This window comes from Babylonia areolata, chromosome 21 (genome assembly GCF_041734735.1).
Source record: "Babylonia areolata isolate BAREFJ2019XMU chromosome 21, ASM4173473v1, whole genome shotgun sequence".
Classification (NCBI taxonomy): Eukaryota; Metazoa; Mollusca; class Gastropoda; order Neogastropoda; family Buccinidae; genus Babylonia; species Babylonia areolata.
This window is the reverse complement of record NC_134896.1, coordinates 4102550-4120602: the sequence shown is the minus strand read 5'-3', so window position 1 is coordinate 4120602 and position 18053 is coordinate 4102550. Positions and strand designations below refer to the sequence as shown.

General features: G+C 44.5%; 1 protein-coding gene across 1 annotated transcript in view; it reads left to right on the top strand.

The window, feature by feature from the left end:
• Positions 1–18053, top strand: part of LOC143296053 (tRNA (guanosine(18)-2'-O)-methyltransferase TARBP1-like) — a 69231-nt gene that overhangs the window by 10550 nt on the left and 40628 nt on the right. Inside the window, exons 7-12 of the mRNA XM_076607800.1 lie at positions 777–873; positions 6194–6407; positions 6963–7226; positions 9925–10037; positions 10830–11045; positions 12570–12709. Coding sequence (XP_076463915.1) covers positions 777–873; positions 6194–6407; positions 6963–7226; positions 9925–10037; positions 10830–11045; positions 12570–12709 — 1044 coding nt within the window. The remainder of the gene's footprint in view (positions 1–776; positions 874–6193; positions 6408–6962; positions 7227–9924; positions 10038–10829; positions 11046–12569; positions 12710–18053) is intronic.

Sequence of the window (18053 nt, the reverse complement as noted above, 5' to 3'; positions counted from 1 at the left end):
AGAATGCTACAGTGGAGTGGCTGAGTGGAGTTTTGGCCTAGTGGTAATGATTCCGCCTAAGACGCCAGAGAATCTGAGTGCATTGGTTCAAATCCCACAGTCGCCAGTATTTTCTCCCCTTCCACTAGGCCTTGAGTGGTGGTCTGGACGCTAGTCATTCAGATGAGATGATAAGCTGAAGTCCTGTGTGCAGCATGCTCTCAGCACATTTTAAAGACACCACAGCAACATAATGGTTGTCTCTGGCAAAATTCTGTAGAAAAATCCACTTGGATAGGAAAATAGATATGATTGCAGACAGAAAAAAAGGGTGGTGCAGTCACCGTGCTGTCAGTGTTGTGACGCACTCTCCCTGGGGAGAGCAGCCTGGTTTTCATGCAGAGAAATCTGTTATTACAAAAACAGCAATACAATACAGTATGATACGACATAAACCAACATGATATAATTTGATATTATACAATAAGATATGATATGATACAATATGATATGATACGATAAGATATGATGTGATGCAATATGATATGAAACAATAAGATATAATACAATATGATATGATACGATAAGATATGATGTGATACAGTATGATATGATATGATATGATACGATAAGATATGATGTGATACAGTATGATATGATGCGATAAGATATGATATTTATACAAGTCAGTACAAAACAATACAACAGAGTTCATACCTTGCAACATTCAGGTTTGTGTGCAGTTGGGTTTGTGTGATTGTATTTGTTATCTTGTTTTCCCCCTTTGCTGTTTACAGAGACATCATCTATGCAAGTCTGACAACTCTGGAAAACTTCACCAGAGGAGCAATAGAGTGCTTCATGACTAAGACTGTTCTGAATTTGATAGACAAGGTATGTGACAGACTGTTCTGAATTTGATAGACAAGGTATGTGACAGACTGTTCTGAATTTGATAGACAAGGTATGTGACAGACTGTTCTGAATTTGATGGACAAAACAAAAACTGTCTTCCATCACAATCGACACAATCAAACTTGGCAGTACATCCATCCCTCTTTCCAGGTCAGTCAGTAACTCGATGTTGTCCTTGACAATACACTGTCCATGCAAAATTTTATCAGTCAGACATGTCAGTCCTGTTACTGTCAACTGTGGTGCATCAGTTCTGTCTGGAAATATCTGTCCACTGATGCAACATCTAGACTTGTCATTTTTCTCATTCTCTCTTGCCTTGACTACTGTAACTTTATATTGTCTGCATCATCCATTCAGTCCCTTCAGCGCTTACAAAACTCTGCTGCCTGACTCGTCCTCAGAAAGAAAAGATCTGAGCACATCACTCCTCTTTTGCAACATCTCCACTGGTTCCCTGTCTCACACTGAATAAAGTACAAGATCAGCACTCTATTTTATAAATGTATTCACAAAACTGCCCCTTCCTATCTCTGCGGCTGCCTTCACCTCTACACTCCATCTCGCTCACTACGATCGGCTTTGGATCCACTCTGTTTACGCATACCCAGATTCAAACACTTGACTGTTGCCCGCCGTTCTTTCTCAGTATCTGGACCTTGCAATTGGAATGAACTTCCTCTTTCACTTCGTCAAGTCTCCACACTCAGCTCTTTCAAGTCTGGCCTTAAAACCCACCTCTTCCCAAAGTAGCCTCCCTTCCCTGCTTCTTCCTTGTCTTCAGTTTCTCCAGTTTTAGAGTTATGCATGCATGTGAATGACTGGTGTGAAAGCACTTTGATTTGTCTCTGCACAAGATTCAGCGCTATATAAATACCATTATTATTATTATTATTATTATTATTATTATTACAAGGTATGTGTAACTGAAAGACTGTTCTGAATTTGTTAGACAAGGTATGTGAAATTAAAAAAAATGTTCTGAATCTGATGGACAAGGTATATGAAAGACTGTTCTGAATCTGCTAGACAAGATGAGTGCTGAATGTGTACCACACACCAGAGGAGACCCTGCACTGCTGTTGGATTTGATGAGGTGGTGTTCAGTGGTGCCTGATCTGATTCAGGGAGCATCCACATCACACAGGTCCTGTCTATTGAGCCCTTTCACACGATGACGGCAAGAGACTGCCACTTGTCTTTCATTCTGAAATATAAAAAAAAACCCATCCCAAATCGTTTGGTTGGGTTAAACATTTTGACACCACAACATGGACTGCACGACTTTCAGTTTCCATTTCAAAAAGGCTCAAAGTGTGTGCTAATCCACATACACTACACCACATCTGTTAAAAAAGCACACAAAAAAACAACCCCAAAACAGCCTCTCTCTCTCTCTCTCTCTCTCTCTGTATGTGTGTGTGTGTGTGTGTGTGTGTGTGTGTGTGTGTGTGTGTGTAAATATGACATTCTCTCTCTCTCTCTTTGTACATGTGTGTGTGTGTGTGTGTAAATATGACATTGAAATAATTGCAATGATAATGATGATAATAATAGCCCCTTTTTTTTTCTTTATTTTATATGGATTGAGCTGGGAAATCGGAAAATTTGACCCATAACCCACCAGGCGCTGCAACCAGGATTCGTACCCAGCAAACCTCAGATTGAACCCACTGAACTCTTGTGCCCATCATAAGATGAATTGTTGGTTTTGTAAATTGTGCTTTCATAAAATCAGTGGTTGTGTTTTTATGTCTTTCATGAATCTTTGATATATCTCTATTTCTTTGTTTAGCTGTCATTCAAATGAAGCAATAAGATCAAATTACCTTCCTCTGAAATTTGCACAAGATCCAAATAAACAGCAGCTGACAATTCTTAATGACCGTAAATATATGACAGATATTGCTCGATACATTTATCACAGTTTGAAATTTAGATTAATCAGTTAAGTAATTTAGCGTTTCTCTTCTCTCTTCTCTCTCTTATTCCTCTTGATTCCGTGGGGAACATAGGGCCGCAACAACACTCCTCCAACGCACCCGGCTCTGGCTGGTCCTCTTCAGTTCGGCCCACGTCATTCCGGCCGCCCTTGTCTCTGCCTCAATGCTTCTCCGCCAGTTCTGCTTCGGACGGCCAACTTTCCTTTTTCCCTGTGGGTTCCAATCAAGAGCCTGTCTTGTGATGTTTGTTGCAGGCTTGCGTAGTGTATGGCCTATCCATCCCCATTTCCGTTTCTTGATTTCCGTCTCCAGTGGGGCCTGTTTTGTCATGTTCCAAAGTTCTTCATTGGAGACAACCTCTGGCCATCTGATGTTCAGGATGTTTCTTAGACATCTGTTGGTGAATGTCTGAAGCTTGTGGGTGCTGGTCTTTGTCACTCTCCACGTCTCTGAGCCATAGAGTAGAACCGACTTCACGTTGGTGTTAAAAATCCGGATCTTGTTGCGGATTGAGAGGGCTGTCGATCTCCAGATTGGTTGAAGGGTGTTGAAGGCGTGTCTTGCTTTGTTGATACGGCTCTTGATGTCTTCGTCCATCCCCCCGTCTTTGCTGACAACACTGCCTAAGTAGACAAACTTGTCAACCTCCTTGATGTTCTCTTGGTGTAGTTGCACTGGATCTTGCTTCTTGTTGTTGACCCTCATGACCTCTGTTTTCCCAATGTTGATTTGGAGTCCAGTCTTCTCAGCTTCTCCTGCCACACGACATAGTTTCTCCTGCGCATCTTGCTGCCTGTGGGAGAGAAGACTTATGTCATCTGCAAAGTCTAGGTCCTCCAGCTGTTTAGTGAAAGTCCACTGGATGCCTGTCCTCCGATCTGCTGTAGACTGCCTCATGACCCAGTCAACCACCATCAGGAAAATGGTCGGTGAGAGCAAACAACCCTGACGGACGCCGGTTTGCACACTGAAAGGTTCCGTCAGTTTCCCATTGTGGATCACTTGACAGGTGGCGTCTTCGTACATCTGCTGGATGATGGTTACAAACTTTGGTGGAAATCCATAGTGGTACATCAGTCTCCAGATGACATCTCGGTCGACACTGTCAAAAGCTTTTTGAAAGTCGACGAAGACTGTGTACAGGGGGGTCTGCCACTCCAGGGACTGCTCGATGATGATGCGCATGGTTGCGATGTGATCCGTGCACAAGCGATCTTGTCGGAAGCCTGCTTGTTCGTCCCGAAGTGTCTTGTCCAAAGCGTTCTTCAGTCTCTCAAGGATGATTCTGCTCAGTACCTTGCCCGGAATAGACAACAGCGTGATTCCCCGCCAGCTGTTGCAGGATGAAAGGTCCCCTTTCTTTGGCAGCTTTACAAGATGTCCTCTTTTCCAGTCTTTTGGCACTCGCTCCTGTTCCCAGATCTTGCAAAGGAGAGGGTGCAGCATCTCAGTTGAAGTCTGGATGTTGGCCTTCAGAGCTTCAGGTGGAATTCCATCTGGGCCAGCTGCCTTTCCTGACTTGAGGGACTTGATGGCCTTGACGATCTCGGTCTTGTTGGGAGGGTTGGTGTTGATGTCGAGGAGCTTGGTAGGTGGCGGGATGTCTGGTGGGGCGGGTGGTGCTGGTCGGTTGAGCGTTTCTTTGAAATGCTCCGCCCATCTTGCTCTCTGCTGCTCTTCGCCAAGGATGGTGTTTCCGTCTTTGTCCTTGACGGGCTGGCTTGGGTTGCTGTTTTTCCCGGAGAGTGTCCTGGTGATCTCATACAGGCGCTTCATGTTCCGCTGACCTGCTGCACTCTCAGCTTCTGCTGTCAGTTCCTCGATGTAGGTTCTTTTATCTTTTCTCGCACTTCGCTTTACTTGTCGGTTCGTCTCCCAGTACTGTGCTTGTAGCTCATGTCTGTCGGCTTGATCTTGCGTGCAGTTGATCTGGTCTTTCAAATGCTTCCTCTCAGTGATGAGTGTCCAGGTGTCTGTTGATAGCCACTCTTTGTGCTTCCTCGTTTTCTTGCCCAGGACTGTTTTGCAAGTTGTTGTCCAGGTCTCTCGAAGGCTGTGCCAATGTTCTTCTATTGAGTCTTCTGGGAGTTGGGAAAGCACACTGAACTTGTTCCTCAATTCAATCTTGAACTCTTCTGCTTTGAGTTTCTCCTTCAAGCTGTGCACGTTGTACTTGTGCGATGGTCTTGCAGCCTGGTCGTTGTAGGCCTTCAGCTTGGTTTTGAGTGCTGCCACAACCAGGTGGTGATCCGATGCTGCATCTGCGCCGCGCTTTACCCTGACGTCGTGCAGGCTTCGTCTCCACTTACGACCGATGGTGATGTGGTCGATCTGGTTCTCGGTCTTGCCGTCAGGGGAAACCCACGTGGTCTTATGGATGGTCTTGTGGGGAAACAAGGTGCCTCCAATGACCAGGTCATTGAAGGTGCAGAACTCCATGAAAAGTTCTCCATTCTCATTCTGCACTCCATGGATGGATACTTATATAGCACACTATCCAGAAATCTGCTCTTGGTGCTTTACAGAAACGCTTTTGTTAACATAAAACATTATATCTATGTTACATACACACACCAAAATGTGACCAGACACACACACACACACACACACACACACACACACACACACACACACACACACACACACACACACACTCCATACATACATTTTAACATACATGTGTATCTAACGCACGCATAGGCATCCATATATCAACAGATAAATGATAAACAGAGGTCACTTTTGCAGCATGCATTAGGCGCACTGAAAGAGAATCTGTGGCAACATGAGTGTTATACTGCTGATCAAGCATCTGCCCAGCAGATGTGGTGTAGCATATATGGATTTTTCTTTACGCAGTGATGCATCCTTGAGAAACTGAAACTGAAATTTGATTAATCTTAAGTATCGGACTAGTAAAGCACTTAGAGCCTGCTTCAGCTTGTATTATTGCAGTATATAGAAGTAGATAATTATCAACATTGTCAATGTAAGATGACGGGCGCAATAGCCAAGTGGTTAAAGCGTTGGACTTTCAGTCTGAGGGTCCCAGGATCAAATCTAGGTAACAGCGCCTGGTGGGTAAAGGGTGGAGATTTTTCCGATCTCCTAGGTCAACAACATGTGCAGACCTGCTTGTGCCTGAACCCCCTTCGTGTGTATACGCAAGCAGAAGATCAAATATGCATGTTAAAGATCCTGGAATCCATGTCAGCGTTTGGTGGGTTATTGAAACAAGAACATACCCAGTATACACCCCCCCCCTGAAAAAGCCCACTCAGTATAGTGAATGTGGGAGTTGCATCTCACGAACAAGGAAGAAGCAGCTGTATGAGTGATGATGCCCGGTGTTTCAGGACAAGGTGGATGTGGACATGCTTATTGACACGTTGGGGATGATGGAAAGGGAGGAGAGCATACGAAGGGGGACGGGGCTGTGGTCATCGCTGGTCACCTGGCTCATCACCACCTCCTCCACCTCCACTCCCCACCACCACGCAGTCTGGAGCTGGGCCTCTCTGATTGAAAGGCTGCACGGCATGATTGACGGCTACCTCGTCCTGGAGCCAAGTAAAAACCTCACCAGATGTGCCGCTCTGTCTCTGTCTCTGGGCATTGCATTGGGAATGAGTTCCTGTCATGTGTGTCTGTCTCTGGGCATTGCATTGGGAATGAGTTCCCGCCTTCGCTCTGTCATGTGTGTCTGTCTCTGGGCATTGCATTGGGAATGAGTTCCTGTCATGTCTGTCTGTCTCTGGGCATTGCATTGGGAATGAGTTCCTGTCATGTCTGTCTGTCTCTGGGCATTGCATTGGGAATGAGTTCCCGCCTTTGGCGCATGCACAACCTCCAACCTCCTGTTGTGTGTGTGTGTGTGTTATGTGTGTTTGCGTGTATGTGTGCGCATCTGTGTGTGTGTGTGTTATGTGTGTTTGTGTGTATGTGTGCGCATCTGTGTGTTTGTGTGTGTGTGTGTGTGCGCGTGCGTGCGTGTGCATGTATGTGTGTGTGTGTGTGTGTGTGTGTGTGAGCAGAGACAGTAGCAACAGCAGTTGTGGTGCAGCATAAGTTGGAGTATTGTCAGTCCTGTTTTCAACAACACATTCAAAGTTTTGTCTGTCACAGACGTGTCAGGCAACCCACTGTCGGAGAGTCATCGTGTGACTCAGGCCAGCCGGCTGGCGATGGTGATGGCAGACTGCGAGGGTCAGGTGACAGAGGAGACAAAAGACGAGGCAGGTGACGGCAGAAGCCAGCCGCTGTTGACGGCGACGCTGGGAAAGGCTGTGGACATCGTCAACAGTGTCAACAGCCACACGTACATGCCCAAAGTAAAGGCAGACCGAGCCATCAACCTTCTCCTGTTCTGCGTCAAGGAGTCAAAGCAAGGTGACACTCAGCAGTCATTATTTATTTCCATTAATCAATTAATTTATTTTCTACTGCTGCAGCATGCGCCATTTCAGTGGCATTACTCCCATGTTTCTCGTTCTGAATCGCCCATACATGGGCACACCCCAGGTTCGTCTGTTACAGTCCCAGTGCTGGCAGTACACAGGGAACTATCGATGTTAGATTATCAGGAGGCCACATGCTAGAGGAGACCCTGCACTGCTGCTGAGCCACTTTGGTGGTGTTCAGTAGTGCCTGTTCTGGTTCAGTGTAATTAGGACACCACGGCCTCGAGTCATGTACACGCAAACAGAGATATACACACAGGTGTGTGTGTGGTGCTGCAGTGGTGGCGACACAGTGCATTCACTGCCTTTGGATGCACAGTTTATTGTCAGATGGATGAATAAAGATGAATTGTAGTGGGTTTTTCCAAATAAATTTGCCGTATGCAGCTCCTTTGCTAAAATGAGGTTTTTTTTATATGTGATATGTGCATGTTGCACAAGGAACCTCAGTTCATTGTCTGACCCTAATGACAAGCATCCAGCCAGCCAGTAAAGGTATAGTAGAAAGGCAGAAAAATCCGGCTAGTGTGGATTCTCATTATTTTTGCCTTTTTTGAACATTAAAAACATTTTTGATACATATGCATGTAACAAAAATATTATTTCATTTAAATGAGTGTAATGATACAAAAACATGTCACAAGTGGGATATCTTTATTGTGATAAGTATTTTTTCTTAATCAATACTCTTCTGCTTCCCTGATTTTTCCCACAGACAGCCCATTTGTAGATGATAGGAGTTGTGAACTGAAATTTCCAAACTGATCAGTAACACAGTGAATTAGTTCTGAAGAAAATATGAATCTTTCTCCCCTCTTATGCTGTCTTCCAGTGAGATGATGAACGTATCCATAATGTTTGTTTGAAACTTGCACACACTGATGAATTGAAAATGAATATAGGAAAGCACAAAAGTTTGAAACAATTTTAATTCAGAATGTTACAAAGCCCTGATTGGGTTTTTGCAAATAACCAATATTTCCTGCAGTGTTGTGACACTCTTATTTATCAAATTCACTTTAACTCTCTCCATACGAATGGCGAAAGAGACGACGTTAACAGCGTTTCACCCCAATTACAACCATCAAAATATTACAAGCGGAAGGCTCTTACACTGAAGAGGTGAATGTTGACAAAGAATACCACAATTCTGACGACGGAAGCTAAAGGTTGGGTCATTGAGACACCCACTGGACATCCGAGGGGTCTGTGTAGAGGAGAAGAGAGGACTGGCCGTACTGAGTGAGTTAAACCATTCTTGTGAAAATCAGTCGGTGCCAGAGGCGATGAAAGTCAGTTTTGTTAATTTTGTGACTTTCCTTATTACATTTTTTTTTCACACACAAGATATGAAGCCAGGACCCTCAGCTTGAAAGACCAACACTGACCACTTGCTGTTTGTATAGGACCGCTTCAGTTTCAAGGAGGTGTCTAAACATGCGGACTTATCCATATGTGCTGCTCCACATCTTTCCTTTCCTTTTGTCCCGTGACCCACTGGGTCGTGGCGGGGACACAAGGGATGCAGTGGACATCACTCTCCTCCAGCCTGGTCTGCTCTCAGCCTCTGACACCAGCTCTGGCATCTTCAGATGAGTCCAGGTCTTGACGTCATCTGTCCAGCTTCTCCTTGGTCTTCCCCTCTTTCTTCTGCCCTCCATGGTGCCCTGCAGGATGGTCTTGCACAGGGTGTTGTGGCGGGTCACGTGGCCAAACCAGGCCAGCTTCCTCCTTTTGATGGTGGCCAGGAGGGGTTCTTGATGTCCGGCGAAGGCTTCGACTTTGCTCCGGACATAGTCGTTGGTCTTGTGTTCGACCCATGAGATGCGGAACAGCTTTTGGTAGCATTTCATCTCAAATGCTTGGATCCTCTTCTCAAGCTCGGCTGAAAAAAAAAAAGAGGAGCTGATGCCTTGTCTTTGCATAAACCCATCACACTGGTCAGGTCTTGAGCATATCCTTGGTTTGTGTGAAATGTTCAAGAACGCAAGAATTTTAATGTAAGGTCACCGACCTGTATACATTTTGGGTGCACGTGTTGCACACACAGCTTGACTAAAATAAAATAGGAAGAACAAAAACAATCCACTTAATACACAGTGAGCTCACTGAGAACAAGGAAACTAAATGAAAAGCACAAGGCTGATATTTCTGTTTAGGGCTGAAAGTGCTCTTCTCTCAGTCTTAATGCATAAAAAACAAACATTGCAACATCTCTGGTCACATTACAACTTTCGTTTTGCAGCAGAAATGATAATGACAGATTTCTAATATTTTGCATATGCTTGAGCAAATATTTCTTTCTAATATCATTATATAATGGACAGGCTGTTAGTACATGTAGTTCGTTCTCTATTCTACCACCACATGGGCAGTGCAGTTTTTCAAAACGTCACGATAACGCTGATTTACTTTTAGTTTATTTATACCAAAACGGAACTTAATGAAAGCCGATCTAAATTTACTGATGGTAAGATGAGATAAGTATTTTTCAGGTTGTAATAAGGATTTGAATGACCTATATGTGTGAAATGTTAAAATGAAATGAGGCAAAATAATTAGGTGATATAAGTGAATACATATCAACATCGTCCAATGAAAGAAAGATAGAATTGCTTTGTTTGTAGACAAAGAAGCAACACAGGACGTTCCTGGTCGGCAGTTGTGCGCCCTTGTCCAGTCCTGCTGGAATGAACTGATCCTGTTTGTGAAAAGGCGAACGTTGGTCTCTGGACTTGAGGTGTGTAAAGTGGTGTGTGTGTGTGTGTGTGTGTGTGTGAGGAGAAAGATGAGAATGTTGTGTGTGTGTGTGTGTGTGTGTGTGTGTGTGTGAGGCAGAGAGACAGAGAGTTTCTGTGTGTATCTACCAAAGAAATTGAAAGTTGCAAGTGTTAATTTTCCAGTCTGCGTCATCTGTTTCATTAAAATAAAAACAAGTCTATCATTTTTTGTCATGCTTGTATGTAAGGGTCACTATGAACGTGATGACAGGATGGTGAGAAAATTGTATTGTATTGTATTGTATTGTATTGTGTTGTATTGTGTTGTGTTGTGTTGTGTTGTGTTGTGTTGTGCGTGGTGTTGTGTTGTGTTGCTGTATTGTGTTGTATTGTATTGTATTGTCTGTTGTATTGTTTTGTCACAACAGATTTCTGTGTGTGAAATTCTGGCTGTTCTCCCCGGGGAGAGCACACCACCAAAGTGCATCGCCGCCCATTTTTTCTTTTCTTTTTTTTTTTGTCTTCATGTGGATCGCTTTATTTCTTTGACTGTCAGAGTGAATTTTCTACTGAATTTGCCAGGGACACCCACTTGTTGCCACGGGTTCTTTACTCTGATTTTCCTCACTCCAACCAGCTGTGAATGGGTGCGGTACCGATTTCAGTTGGGGAAGGTTAATACAGCTGGAGGAGAGGATTGGGTGCCATATTGCTGTGCTGAGCCCTCCACACAGTGGACATTAATTCACTGCCCTGATAACTGTAATGGTCTATGGGACCTTTAACCTTTGACCGTACCATGTTTGCATCAGTTGGTGGACCTGGACCTGAGGGACCCGGACCTGGACCTGGATCTGGTGGTGTTTTACGCGGACGCGGTGCAGACCTTGGGAAAGGTGATGCCGCGAGGGTCAGGGGTCACCAGCCTACGTGACCTCGTGACCTCCTGCACCAAGGTCATGGAGACGCCTGGCGCCTCATCGCTTCAGCAAGTGGCTGCTGTCACTCTTCTGTCTGCTGTGGCTCTGGTGTGTGTGTGTGTGTGTGCGTGTGCGTGTGTGTGCGTGTGAGTGTGTTTTTTTGTTTAATGTCTATGTGGGAGTTGTAGCTCTTCAACGCAGTAGAAGATAGTCCCTCCACAGCGTGAAGGCTGGATGAAAAAAACAACAAAAAAGGCATGGACGTTGGTTATTTATTACCCATGTTAACAGAGAATTAGTAGGTAGGTCCGGCCAAATTTGGAAATTCACAGCAGAATCCTCATATTTGCAAGAATGAAAGAATGCAATAAAGTAAAAATGGGAAAAAAATAAAAATAAATAAGTAAATAAATAAATAAATAAATAATAGATAAATACATAAAAAAAGAACTACTACTAATAATGATAATATTTATAAGGCGCAAAAACTTGATGAAGTCAACTGTAAGCGTTAAAAAAAAGAAGAAAAAGAAAAAGAAAAAAAAGCTACAATGATGAAATAACTCATCATCGAAATATTCTGACTTTTCCCTGGTTTGCATTGAGTTTGTTTACAAAAATACTGGTAGCTTTAGCTTTGGGAATCGTTCTAGATTCTATTCATAGCTAGAAATCCCATCTACGTCATGAGACAGTCCTTTATTTGAACGTTTTGGTTGGGTTACTGCCGCAGTGTTTGCCTGGCTCCTCTCCTCGCTCACTCAACGCGTTACCTCTAGGCCATCGCTCCTTTTCAAACTGCACTTTTCTCACTGAAACTTTTCCTGCATATGCTTGCTGTGATCTTATTGCCAGATGTGCTTTTTGTGTTGGTTGTATGAATTTGTGGTGATTTTTGGTGGTTTATTTTTGTGATACTGGTTCCTTAGTGTTTATTTTTGACTTTGAATGTGATGTGCCTTGTTTTGCTGTGGTTTGTTCCTGTGTGATTTGAGACTGTGATGGTGCTTGTGTTGATTTACATATTTTTATGTTACTTAGTCTTGAATATGTATATTTCAGCCAATGTCATGTGAGATTGTGTTGACTTTGTACATATTTTTACGTTACTGAGTCTCAATTTATTTTATTTTATCGTAAAGCGCAGTGAGCCCCATCTGAGATGGGCGTATTGCGCTATGCAAGCCTGTATTATTATTTATGTGTATGTGTGTGTGTGTGTGTGTCTGTATGTGTATGTGTGTGTCTGTATGTGTATGAGTGTGTATGTGTGTGTGCCTCCACACATGTTTCTGTGTATGTGTATATGTGCATGTGTGTGTGTGTGTGTGTGTGTGTGTGTGTGTGTCTATGTGTATGAGTGTGTATGTGAGTGTGCCTCCACACATGTTTCCGTTTTCTTCAGTTTAACGTCTATTCACTATAAGTGTTTTTAGACGGAAAGGAGTAAAGTAGTGTATAAAGGAAAGGGAATGCATGTGAATATTAGTGTAAAAAAAAGAAAAGAAAAAAAGTTCATGTTATGTATCAGAGGAAAAGTATATTATAAGAAAAATACATGTTTCTGTGTATGTGTATATGTGCATGTGTGTGTGTGTGTGTGTGTGTGTGTGTGTGTGTGTGTGTGTGCAGGTGGTGGAGGAGCAGGTGAAGGGGGAGGTGGAGGAGGGGTGTGGGGGTGGACAGGGGGGACAGCACCAGCTGCTCTCTGAGCTCTGCTCCATCTTCTCCTCCATGACCATCGACTGCAACGTCTTCGCTGCTGACCGAGGGTGGGTCTGTTCCTCTGTGCTGCTCTGTGTTATGGTGACAGTGCATTTATATAGCGCTAGGTCTGTTCCTCTGTGCTGCTCTGTGTTATGGTGACAGTGCATTTATATAGCGCTAGGTCTGTTCCTCTGTGCTGCTCTGTGTTATGGTGATAGAACATTTATATAGCGCTAGGTCTGTTCTGTGCTGCTCTGTGTTATGGTGACAGTGCATTTATATAGCGCTAGGTCTGTTCTGTGCTGCTCTGTGTTATGGTGACAGTGCATTTATATAGCGCTAGGTCTGTTCCTCTGTGCTGCTCTGTGTTATGGTGACAGTGCATTTATATAGCGCTAGGTCTGTTCCTCTGTGCTGCTTTGTGTTATGGTGATAGAACATTTATATAGCGCTAGGTCTGTTCTGTGCTGCTTTGTGTTATGGTGATAGAACATTTATATAGCGCTAGGTGTGTTCTGTGCTGCTTTGTGTTATGGTGATAGAACATTTATATAGCGCTAGGTCTGTTCTGTGCTGCTTTGTGTTATGGTGATAGAACATTTATATAGCGCTAGGTGTGTTCCTCTGTGCTGCTCTGTGTTATGGTGATAGAACATTTATATAGCGCTAGGTCTGTTCTGTGCTGCTTTGTGTTATGGTGATAGAACATTTATATAGCGCTAGGTCTGTTCTGTGCTGCTTTGTGTTATGGTGATAGAACATTTATATAGCGCTAGGTCTGTTCCTCTGTGCTGCTTTGTGTTATGGTGATAGAACATTTATATAGCGCTAGGTCTGTTCCTCTGTGCTGCTTTGTGTTATGGTGATAGAACATTTATATAGCGCTAGGTCTGTTCTGTGCTGCTTTGTGTTATGGCGATAGAACATTTATATAGCGCTAGGTCTGTTGCTCTGTGCTGCTCTGTGTTATGGTGACAGTGCATTTATATAGCGCTAGGATTGTTCTGTGCTGCTTTGTGTTATGGTGATAGTGCATTTATATAGTGCTAGGTCTGTTCCTCTGTGCTGCTTTGTGTTATGGTGATAGAACATTTATATAGCGCTAGGTCTGTTCCTCTGTGCTGCTTTGTGTTATGGTGATAGAACATTTATATAGTGCTAGGTCTGTTCTGTGCTGCTTTGTGTTACGGTGATAGAACATTTATATAGCGCTAGGTCTGTTCCTCTGTGCTGCTTTGTGTTATGGTGATAGAACATTTATATAGTGCTAGGTCTGTTCCTCTGTGCTGCTCTGTGTTATGGTGATAGAACATTTATATAGCGCTAGGTCTGTTCTATGCTGCTTTGTGTTATGGTGATAGAACATTTATATAGCACTAGATCTGTTCTGTGCTGCTTTGTGTTATGGTGATAGAACATTTATATAGTGCTAGGTCTGTTCCTCTGTGCTGCTCTGTGTTATGGTGATAGAACATTTATATAGTGCTAGGTCTGTTCCTCTGTGCTGCTCTGTGTTATGGTGATAGAACATTTATATAGCGCTAGGTCTGTTTCTCTGTGCTGCTCTGTGTTATGGTGACAGTGCATTTATATAGCGCTAGGTCTGTTCCTCTGTGCTGCTTTGTGTTATGGTGATAGAACATTTATATAGCGCTAGGTCTGTTCTGTGCTGCTTTGTGTTATGGTGATAGTACATTTATATAACGCTAAGAATTTTCTGGTGTGCTGTTTAGTGTTATAATAATAATACATTATGTGCATGTGAGCAAATGTGGGGAATGCAACCCCTGAACACAGGTAAAAACCTGGCTACACATGTCAGTGAATGTGGGAGATGCAGCCCCTGAACACAGGTAAAAACCTGGCTACACATGTGAGTGAATGTGGGGAATGCAGCCCCTGAACACAGGTAAAAACCTGGCTACACATGTCAGTGAATGTGGGAGATGCAGCCCCTGAACACAGGTAAAAACCTGGCTATGCATGTCAGTGAATGTGGGGGATGCAGCCCTTGAACACAGGTAAAAACCTGGCTACACATGTCAGTGAATGTGGGAGATGCAGCCCCTGAACACAGGTAAAAACCTGGCTACGCATGTCAGTGAATGTGGGGGATGCAGCCCTTGAACACAGGTAAAAACCTGGCTACGCATGTCAGTGAATGTGGGAGATGCAGCCCCTGAACACAGGTAAAAACCTGGCTACACATGTCAGTGAATGTGGGAGATGCAGCCCCTGAACACAGGTAAAAACCTGGCTACACATGTCAGTGAATGTGGGAGATGCAGCCCCTGAACACAGGTAAAAACCTGGCTACACATGTCAGTGAATGTGGGGAATGCAACCCCTGAACACAGGTAAAAACCTGGCTATGCATGTCAGTGAATGTGGGAGATGCAGCCCCTGAACACACAGGTAAAAACCTGGCTATGCATGTCAGTGAATGTGGGAGATGCAGCTCCTGAACACAGGTAAAAACCTGGCTACACATGTCAGTGAATGTGGGAGATGCAGCCCCTGAACACAGGTAAAAACCTGGCTACACATGTCAGTGAATGTGAGAGATGCAGCCCCTGAACACAGGTAAAAACCTGGCTACACATGTGAGTGAATGTGGGAGATGCAGCTCCTGAACACAGGTAAAAACCTGGCAACACATGTCAGTGAATGTGGGAGATGCAGCCCCTGAACACACAGGTAAAAACCTGGCTACACATGTCAGTGAATGTGAGAGATGCAGCCCCTGAACACACAGGTAAAAACCTGGCTACACATGTCAGTGAATGTGAGAGATGCAGCCCCTGAACACACAGGTAAAAACCTGGCTACACATGTCAGTGAATGTGGGAGATGCAGCTCCTGAACACTAACAGGAAGAGAGGAAGAAAGAAAATCTGTATAAACATTATGAAAGACTTGTGTACAGTAAATACTGAAAGAGGGGAAAGGGGAAAAAGAGAGGTGAAGAGAGAGAGAGGAGAGATAGAGAGACAGCCTGATCTGCGCATCAGGTTTATATAAACGTCAGGCATCTGCTGCCTTCCTTTTGTAAATTTCATTTTCTATTTATTGATTAAAAAATTTCTTTTTATGGCAGATGTGGTGTAGCATAAAAAGATCTGCTGACTCTGACACCTTGATACTGAAACTAAAACCTGCCCCCCGATGGATGTATTTGTTTGTTGTGACACAGGTCTACATGCTCTGACACCTTGATACTGAAACTGAACCCGCCCACCATGAATGTGTATTGTTTGTTGTGACAGAGGGGGTTTGGTGCACCATGAATGTGTACTGTGTGTTGTGACAGAGGGGGTTTGGTGCACCATGAATGTGTACTGTGTGTTGTGACAGAGGGGGTTTGGTGCACCATGAATGTGTACTGTGTGTTGTGACAGAGGGGGTTTGGTGCACCATGAATGTGTACTGTGTGTTGTGACAGAGGGGGTTTGGCGCACCATGAATGTGTACTGTGTGTTGTGACAGAGGGGTTTTTGGCGCACCATGAATGTGTACTGTGTGTGTGTTGTGACAGAGGGGGTTTGGCGCACCATGAATGTGTACTGTGTTTTGTGACAGAGGGGTTTTGGTGCACCATCAATGTGTACTGTGTGTTGTGACAGAGGGGGTTTGGCCCACCATGAATGTGTACTGTGTGTTGTGACAGAGGGGGTTTGGTGCACCATGAATGTGTACTGTGTGTTGTGACAGAGGGGGTTTGGCCCACCATGAATGTGTACTGTGTGTTGTGACAGAGGGGGTTTGGCGCACCATGAATGTGTACTGTGTGTTGTGACAGAGGGGGTTTGGTGCACCATGAATGTGTACTGTGTGTGTGTTGTGACAGAGGGGTTTTGGTGCACCATGAATGTGTACTGTGTGTTGTGACAGAGGGGGTTTGGTGCACAATGAATGTGTACCCTGTGTTGTGACAGAGGGGGTTTGGCGCACCATGAATGTGTACTGTGTGTTGTGACAGAGGGGGTTTGGCCCACCATGAATGTGTACTGTGTGTTGTGACAGAGGGGGTTTGGCGCACCATGAATGTGTACTGTGTGTTGTGACAGAGGGGTTTTGGGGCACCATGAATGTGTACTGTGTGTGTGTTGTGACAGAGGGGTTTTGGCACACCATGAATGTGTACTGTGTGTGTGTTGTGACAGAGGGGTTTTGGTGCACTATCAATGTGTACTGTGGGTGTGTTGTGACAGAGGGGGTTTGGTGCACCATGAATGTGTACTGTGTGTTGTGACAGAAGGGTTTTGGTGCACCATGAATGTGTACTGTGTGTTGTGACATAGGGGGTTTGGTGCACCATGAATGTGTACTGTGTGTTGTGACAGTGGGGGTTTGGCGCACCATGAATGTGTACTGTGTGTGTGTTGTGACAGAGGGGGTTTGGCCCACCATGAATGTGTACTGTGTGTGTGTTGTGACATAGGGGGTTTGGTACACCATGAATGTGTACTGTGTGTTGTGACAGAGGGGGTTTGGCGCACCATGAATGTATACTGTGTGTTGTGACAGAGGGGGTTTGGTGCACCATGAATGTGCATTTTTTATTGTGACAGAGGGGGTTTGGCGCACCATGAATGTGTACGGTGTGTGTGTTGTGACAGAGGGGGTTTGGTGCACCATGAATGTGTACTGTGTGTTGTGACAGAGGGGGTTTGGCGCACCATGAATGTGTACTGTGTGTTGTGACAGAGGGGGTTTGGTGCACCATCAATGTGTACTGTGTGTTGTGACAGAGGGGGTTTGGTGCACCATGAATGTGTACTGTGTGTGTTGTGACAGAGGGGGTTTGATGCACTATGAATGTGTACTGTGTGTTGTGACAGAGGGGGTTTGACACACCATGAATGTGTACTGTGTGTGTTGTGACAGAGGGTGTTTGATGCACTATGAATGTGTACTGTGTGTTGTGACAGAGGGGGTTCGGTGCACCATGAATGTGTACTGTGTGTGTGTTGTGACAGAGGGGGTTTGGTGCACCATGAATGTGTACTGTGTGTGTGTTGTGACAGAGGGGATTTGGTGCACCATGAATGTGTACTGTGTGTTGTGACAGAGGGGGTTTGGTGCACCATGAATGTGTACTGTGTGTTGTGACAGAGGGGGTTTGGTGCACCATGAATGTGTACTGTGTGTGTGTTGTGACAGAGGGGTTTTGGTGCACCATGAATGTGTACTGTGTGTTGTGACAGAGGGGGTTTGGCGCACCATGAATGTGTACTGTGTGTGTGTTGTGACAGGGGGTTTGGTGCACCATGAATGTGTACTGTGTGTTGTGACAGAGGGGGTTTGGCCCACCATGAATGTGTACTGTGTGTTGTGACAGAGGGGGTTTGGTGCACCATGAATGTGTACTGTGTGTTTGTTGTGACAGAAGGGTTTTGGCCCACCATC